Source organism: Colobus angolensis, unplaced genomic scaffold (genome assembly GCF_000951035.1).
Source record: "Colobus angolensis palliatus isolate OR3802 unplaced genomic scaffold, Cang.pa_1.0 Scaffold158, whole genome shotgun sequence".
NCBI lineage: Eukaryota > Metazoa > Chordata > Mammalia > Primates > Cercopithecidae > Colobus > Colobus angolensis.
The window spans coordinates 10,577,301-10,585,938 of NW_012114688.1; the positions used below are offsets into that span (position 1 = coordinate 10,577,301).

The 8,638-nt window shown below is 36.4% G+C and overlaps 1 protein-coding gene across 1 annotated transcript in view; it reads left to right on the forward strand.

Moving 5' to 3' along the window:
* Positions 1 to 8,638, forward strand: part of MSH4 (mutS homolog 4) — a 135,252-nt gene that overhangs the window by 9,215 nt on the left and 117,399 nt on the right. The window contains exons 3-4 of the mRNA XM_011936943.1: positions 3,877 to 4,037; positions 6,982 to 7,092. Of these exons, the coding sequence (XP_011792333.1) occupies positions 3,877 to 4,037; positions 6,982 to 7,092 (272 nt within the window). The remainder of the gene's footprint in view (positions 1 to 3,876; positions 4,038 to 6,981; positions 7,093 to 8,638) is intronic.

Genomic DNA, 8,638 nt, shown 5'->3' on the forward strand with positions numbered 1-8,638 from the left:
GGGGTTTCACCGTGTTAGCAAGGATGGTCTCGATTTCCTGGCCTTGTGATCTGCCCACCTCAGCCTTCCAAAGTGCTGGGATTACAGACATGAGCCACCATGCCTGGCCTTTTCTGTTAGTTTCTATGTTTCCAGTTCTTTTTTTAACTCCGATGGGTCATTATGTCTAGCTGTGTGCCAATATCACACCATCTTTAGCTTTATAATAAGTCTTGATATTTTGTAGGACAGCCCTACCACCATTACCCTCCACAGGCCACCTTATTTTTCTTTAGAGTAGTCTTGGTTCTTCTTGGCCCTTTGCTTTTCCATATCAATTTTGGGCGAAGTTTTCAAGCTCCACCAAGAAACACATTGAGGTTTTGATTGAAATTATAGTTATACTGAACCAACAGATCCTTTAGGGAGAATTGAAATAAGAGGCTAACTGGTATCTATAGATTGCATTATATTGTCCTCTTGATTAAGAATTTCCTCTACAATGGATGGTGGACATTCACTTGGGATGCAAATATTTTAAATTTTAAATTTAAGATTTGTATTTTAAATCTTAGAGATCCATGTATATGCTCAAATGATCTTGTCACCAATCTGTCAATCATATTTCTTCCAAGTCCCAGCCATCTATGTAAACCATTATCAACAGCTTACAAATGAATCTAAATCTGTACTTCTGGCCATCTCTCATTCCAGACATGGTAAACAACCAAATGTACTTCTGAAAATTCTGCCCAGATGAGAGATCAAAATGAACAGGCCGGACTTGGTGGCTCATGCCTATAATCCCAACACTGGGAAACTAAGATGGGAGAACTGCTTGAAGGCAGTCCAGCATGGGCAACAAGTGAGACCTCGTCTCTACAAAAAAAATTAAAATTTGCCAGGTGTGGTGGCATGACTGTCGTCCTAGCTACTCAGAAGGTTAAGGTGGGAAGACCACTGGACCTCAGGAGTTTGAGGGTACAGTGTGCCATGATTTCATGCCATTGCACTCCAGCCTGGGTGACAGAGCCAGACCGTTTCAAAAAAAAAAAAGTCAAAAAGTATAAGAAAATAGTAATGAATATAGAATATCTCAAGCAAGGAAGGAGGAGTTTCTTAGCAGAAAAGCAGTGGAAGAAACTATACAGAGAAAGATTGTCTATGCAAAAGTAGAAATTTTTGAGATAACAAAAGTATCAAGATTAGTAGCAACTATAAATTACTGTCATTGATTTACACAATTCTCATAAAAACATACTGAAAAACCTTAAGACCTAGTAAACATTGTATAAAATGATGTAAACATCTCTAAAAAGGAAACAATATGGATAACAATGGATATATTAAATTATGTTCAGTTTCAGTAGTACTTTTACAAATACAGATTTAAGTGGCAGTCCATTAAATTAGCCAATAATCATAGTCATAATGAATTCTAGAAGTTAGTAATGACAAGGATACAGTAAGATTGGCTTTCCTCATACACTATTGATGGAATTAAAAATTAGTCCAGTTCTCAAAAGAAATTTGGCAATATATCTGAGATCCTTAAAAACATGGTTTGTTTCAGTAATTTGAGTTCTAAGGGTGCATTTTAAGGAAATAATAAGAAAACCAGAAAAAAGCTTTATGCATTAGGATGCTCATTATTATATTATTTACAACAGAGAGGTAACATTATAAATGTACTTTTAAAACCTTCTAGGAAATGTCTTCTATGTGTACTGAATTTCCACTGGTACTTGGTATTTATTTTCTAATTAAAAATAGGAAGGTCATATTCTATTACAGAGCTTAAACTGACTTCTGTAGGTTTAATATAAGCTTAATCACCATTTATAACATAACGTTCATGGGGAAAAGGTTTCTGAGACCGGAACACATAGATTTTTAAGTGAATCCTTAAGTTTACTGTTGACTCAGATAGCATAAATACTTAAGTTTTTTGTGGGCATTGTAATAGAAGAATGGAAGAAGAAATGAATCCAGGTCAGGGAGAGAAAAGAGGGAGGAAAAGGAGTTAATTAAAAGATTGACAAGAGAACAAAAGACTAGTTTGAATCTTTGAAAATAAAATTTTAGAAATTTTTGGTCTGGAAAAAAAGACAAAAAATAAATTTTTAGTCTGACTTTTTTCATATGCTAATAATGCCCTATATTTGAGTAATTTCATATACTTTATAAAACACTTCTATATGATTGCATTAATTCTTATAATAATCTTGTGAAAAAGTTTGGTATTTCTAGTTTATAGATGAAGAAATGGTAGTTTTAAAAGTTTAAAAAATTTACCTGAGCATTCATAGTTTGTAAGGCACAGATCTCAAAATCAGTAATGTATGTAATGATTCATAGCACCAGCTGTGGAACTAGACTGCCTAGGTGCAAATGCTGTCTCTACCAGTTACATTGATGCCTCAGTCTCCTTATAGCTAAGTGGAGAAAATGATGGTGTCTATTTAATAGGATTGTTGTAATAATTATGAGAGTTAAACTAATTAAAGAACTTAGAACATTCTTGACACTTAGTAAGCACTTAATAAATGTTGGATATGTTATTATAATTTTAATTTCCACATTATGCAGGTATCTCATAATTGGAATTCATAGTTATATAATGCTTAATTTTTTTTTTTTGAGAAGTTCTTGCTCTGTCACCCAGGCTGGAGTGCAGTGGCATGAACACAGCTCACTGCAGTCTCAACCTCTTGGGCTCAAGCAAGCCTCCCATCTCAGCCTCCTCAGTAACTGGGACCATGAAGGTACATGCCACCACACTCAACTATTTTTCAGTTTTTTTTTTTAGAGCTAACATCTTGTTATATTGTCCAGGTTGGTCTCAAACTCCTGGGCTCAAGTAATCCTCCCACCTTGGCCTTCCTAAGTGCCAGGATTACAGGTGAGCTGCCATGCCCAGTCCCAAATACCTTTTATTTTATTTTTTTATTTATTGAGATGGAGTCTCACTCTGTCACCCAGGCTGGAGTGCAGTGGCGCAATCTCGGCTCATTGCAAACTCCACCTCCCAGTTTCAAGCAATTCTCTTGCCTCATCCTCCCCAGTAGCTGGGATTACAGGCATACGCCACCAAACCTGGCTAATTTTTGTATTTTTAGTAGAGATGGAGTTTTGCCATGTTGGGCAGGCTGGTCTCAAACTCCTTACCTCAGGTGATCCACCCACCTCGGCTTCCCAGAGTACTGGGATTACAGGGTTGAGCCACCGCGCCAAGCCTCCAAATAGCTTTTAAATGACAGAATAAGGTAAATAATCTGTTTTCTGACCCAAGTCCTTTTATGACTCCATTCCAATAAAATAGAAAATAAGACAATTTAAAATTTGTTATTTCTAATTGTGAAGTCACTTTTTGGCAAAGTGCTCTGAGAATTAACATTTTTATTTGGTCTAGTAATGAAAAGTTATTTTTTGATGAGAAAAAAATGGTTATTTCCTTGTCTGTTAATACAGTAGCCATGTCCTAGACTAGATATGCTTTAAGATCTTATGTGAAAGAATGAGAAATGATTATTATCAGTTTGGGTGTGGTGGCTCATGCCTGTAATCCCAGCACTTTGGGAAGGCGGGGCGGGTGGATTACCTGAGGTCAGAAGTTTGAGACCAGCCTGATTAACATGACGAAACCCTGTCTCTACTAAAAATACAAAAATTAGCCGGGCATGGTATTGCATGCCTGTAATCCCAGCCACCTGGGAGGCTGAGGCAGGAGAATCTCTTGAATCCAGGAGGCGTAGGTTGTGGTGAGTCGAGATCATGCCATTGCACTTCAGCCTAGGCAATAAGAGCAAAACTCCATCTCAAAAAAAAAAAAAAAATTAAAAAATAGACATGATTATTATCAATGTTTATATCTTTTCTTTATGTAAAAATTTACAGCTTCATCGTCATCTGCAATTTCTGCACACTGCCCATCAGTTATTGTAGCTGTTGTAGAAGGGAGAGGACTTGCCAGAGGTGAAATAGGAATGGCAAGTATTGATTTAAAAAACCCCCAAATTATACTATCCCAGTTTGCAGACAACACAACATATGCAAAGGTAAGTATTAATAATCCTAGAAAATGGCTGCTCTGTTAGGCAATATCTAGATTTTAAAGTCAGTGCCTTCCCATTTTGTTTACTTTTTGGTAGAATAAAGGTTATTCATTATTATGTCAATGTAAATACTCTGAATTAAAATAAAATTGTCTTATATCTGATTTTTATTTTTTAAATATATTTTGTCCAAAAAGAATCTGCTTTACTGTTACTTGAATAAGCTATTGTTAGTATTAGTTTCTAAAATTAACATCTTCAAATTAATAATTTCTGGATTTATTCCAAAGGTAATACATGTAATAATGTGGTATTGATCATAATCCTTAAAGACACAATCCCAAATGCCATAATCCCGATGTTCAAATCTTGAAAGATCAAAGTCCTTCATGCTGAAATCCTGAAAGCTTAATTCTAGGGAAGGGATTAATGCGTTTTTGGTTGTACACAAGATAGTTGCATCATGTTAGACGCATCATATTAGGCAGAACTACTACCTTGTTATTTTCTTTATTTGGAAATTAGGTATGGTTTAAGGAGATGCATAGGGGTGCCAAATTGGCAAGGGATGGACTTGTGGATTTAAGTATAGGTGGCAACTTGACTTTAGTAAAAAATACCTAGTAAAGCATTATATGGGCTGTGTCTGTGAGGTTGTTTCCAGAGATTAGTGTGTGAGTCTGAGCGGACTAGGTGGTGAAAATCTGCCCTCAGTGTTGGTGACCACTTTGCAATTGGCCAGGACCCAGAGAGAGCAAATACAGAAGTTGAATTGGTCTCTCTCTGAGAGCTGGGACAGACTCTTCTCCTGCTGCCTTGGACATCAGAAATTTGACTCCACAGAAGTTCATTATCATAGCATTGACTGTGTATAAGCATTGTGCGTATACATAAAAATGTTGAAATTTGTTTGATAAATGAAGACATGTCCTTTTTGTACATCATTTATTTGTGAATGATAAAATTTATTTCTTGAAATCTCAGCTCTTCAGGCAACTGTGTATGTGGTGACCCATAGAAGTTTTTGATCTAGCTCATCAGAAGACTTAGATTGTCCCTGGTGGTATTTCAGATGACTGTATTTATGAAACTTGGTGCAGACAATTACCAACCACAGTGATATGCATTTATACATTTTGCTTTTTGACTAATTTCTATGTTTTGACTAATTTTTTTGTAAATACAGTTTGTCTGCTCATAACTGTTATTATACCTGTGTGACTGTCATTAGTACACTTAAGTGTTTATGCTTTCAAAAATATATGTTGTTATTGCCTATTTTATTGTATAAAGCGGTCTATGAATTGTTCTGTTGTGTTTTTGTTTCTCAAATAAATCCCCTTTTAAAAATGCAACTCAATGTCTTTAAAATTGTTTTTGAAGTTATTTCTTCCAGATCTGTGTTTTTGGGATTTCAGTCTTTTGGTATTGGGATTTTGGGGATTTTTAGACTTTAAGGATTTTGCTCTTTTGGGATTTCAACATTCAGGATTATGCCTTTTGAGATTGTGTCTTTCAGGATTATGGGCCAAACCCGTCATAATGCTAACCCCAGAGGGTTATTTCCACTGAACTGTATTTGAACTGTATTTTTTCAGAGGTAAAGAAAACTAGTATCTTAGATCAGTCATAATTTAGCCTCTTAACTTCTTGCCTTCATTTCTTATATTGTCTTCATTTTGTGTCACTATTCATTCATTTGATCCACTTGCCTATTGTCATGGGAATTTGCATGGTCTATCAGGTAGAGATAGTTTACTACTAATTTCTATGTTATTTAATCCAATTATTATTTTATTTTATTTTTAAAAGGTCTTGCTCTTTTGCCTAGGCTGAAGTGCAGTGACATGATCATGACTCACTGCAGCCTCCCACATCAGCCTCTTGGGTAGCAGGGACCACAGGCATGCACCACCACATACAGCTGATTTTAAATTTTTTTTTTTTTGTATAGATGAGGTCTTGCTCTGTTACCCAAGCTAGTCTCAAACTCCTAGACTCAAGTGATCCTGCCCCCTCAGAAGCTGAATTACTCCTCGGGTTCCCAAAGTGCTAGAATTATAGGCATGAGCCATTGAGCCTAGATAATTATTATTTTGAAGATGTGATCTAGTGTTTTATTTCTAGTGTTTCATTATTTTTTGATTCTCTTCCCTTAGTTCCTCTTTATGGTCCTCCAGTATGTAGACTTCCCTTTCCTAATAATTAATTTTTTATTATACTTAACAACCTTAATGATATTAGTATTGCATACTAACTTCATCTGTAGGTATTTTATACTTTTATACAATTTCAAAAGAGTAGGAAAAAAGTTTTTAAAAAACAGGAATGTTAGACAAATTGAGAATTTCTGTGTTTAGAATAGTTCTAAGAAATACACCTTATTTTATGAAAAGCTAAGGCATAAGGCAGATGTTTCTCATCTGTGTTTATGTACTTTTCAACACTTAATCTGTACCAGTGTGGCCATACTGATTGTATTGCCATAGTTACCCTTTTTTTTTTGAGACAGTGTCTCACTTTGTCACCCAGATTGAAGTGCAGTGGCACAATCTTGACTCACTGCAACCTCTGCCTCCTGGGTTCAAGCAATTCTCCTGCCTCAGCCTCCTGAGTAGCTGGGATTACAGGCATGCACCACCATGCCTGGGTAATATTTATGTGTGTATATATATATATTTTTTTTAGTAGAGACAGGGTTTCACCCTGTTGGCCAGGTGGGTCTCGAACTCCTGGCCTCAAGTGATCTGTCCACCTCAGCCTCCCAAAGTGCTGGGATTACAGGTGTGAACCCACTTGGCTAGAAACATATTTTAATTGAAATATATCATTAGGACAGTTATAATTTTGTGTATCTATGAATTAATTTTAAGTACTCATCTCAGAAAAATATGAAACTTTTTTTGTTTCCTAAGCTTTATTTAAGAAATTATTCAAATGATTTCAGGTGATCACTAAACTTAAAATTTTGTCACCTTTGGAAATAATAATGTCAAATACTGCTTGTGCTGTGGGGAATTCCACCAAGTTGTTCACTCTGATCACAGAAAATTTCAAGGTAAGTGATGTTTACTGTTTGTAACATTCAAGATCTAACCACTTATTTATTTATTTATTTATTTATTTATTTATTTATTTATTTATTTATTTATTTATTTATTTTTTTTTTTGAGATGGAGTTTCACTCTGTCACCCAGGCTGGAGTGCAATGGTGTGATCTCCTCTCACTGCAACCTCCAGCTCCCGAGTTCGAGCGATTCTCCTGCCTCAGCTTCCCACGTAGCTGGGACTACAGGTGTGTGTCACCACACCTGGCTAATTTTAGGATTTTTAGTAGAGATGGGATTTCATCATGTTGACCAGGCTAGTCTCAAACTCCTGACCTCAAGAGATCTGCCCGCCTCGGCCTCACAAAGTGCTGGGATTACAGGCATGAGCCACTGTGCCCAGCCCTAGTCACTTTATTTAACATTTATTTAATAATATCATTATAAAGAACAGTAATTTTAGTAACTTTATATTTAGTGTCCTAAAGTAGTCACTAAATACAAATCCTAATCTAAGGGACTGTTAATACAGATAATAAAAATGATAGGGAATTTACTTATTTGATTTGGCACGCTTGATCTACTTTAAACAAAAGAAAAAATGTTTTAGGTAATAAGGAAGTTTCTCCCAGTATACAAGGGGCAGACCCATAGAGAAAGCATAGGTTTCCCTTACACGAATTTTCCTGGAAACTACATATTGTGCTGTCAGACTGGTTGAAATTGAAGTTCTTAGGAGACAGCACCTATCAGCAAGTACCTTTTTCTATAGGGAATTTAATTTGTATTACAGAATTGTTTCAACTTCCACTGGTAACATGTGCTGCCTTATGATTAGCCTGCTACTCTAGTGTCCATCTGTAGGACTGTGGTGGATAACAACTGTGGAACCTTATCCAACAAGAATGTGGACTGTGGCTCCAAACCAAGTAGACAGCATTGCAGTTGGAATAATTCTTTAGGAGTGCAAATTATTTTCAGAATATACTATATATATATATTTTGAGATGGAGTCTCGCTCTGTCGCTCGGTCTGGAGTGCAGTGGCCGGATCTCAGCTCACTGCAAGCTCCGCCTCCCGGGTTTACGCCATTCTCCTGCCTCAGCCTCCCGAGTAGCTGGGACTACAGGCACCCGCCACCTCGCCCGGCTGGTTTTTTGTATTTTTTAGTAGAGACGGGGTTTCACCAGATTAGCCAGGATGGTCTCGATCTCCTGACCTCATGATCCGCCCATCTCGGCCTCCCAAAGAATATACTATATTTTGTTATGTTTGTAGACTTATCTTTTACTTTAACACATTTGGAACCAAGCTGAGGTTTGGAGTCTAATGAGTTCCTTTCCCGTTCCTAATATATTCAGCATCTGCAGTCATATAAGATTTGTCATGGTGCTCTTAGAGATCCTGTATAGATGAGCTGCCTTTGACTCATTGCCAGAGATAGTCCCTATTCTAAATCTATTGTCTCTATTAGACAAATCACTTTATCTATTCTTTTTCATTTATAACTTTATACTTCTTTCATTATGCCTATTTATCCATACCTTTCCAACTTTC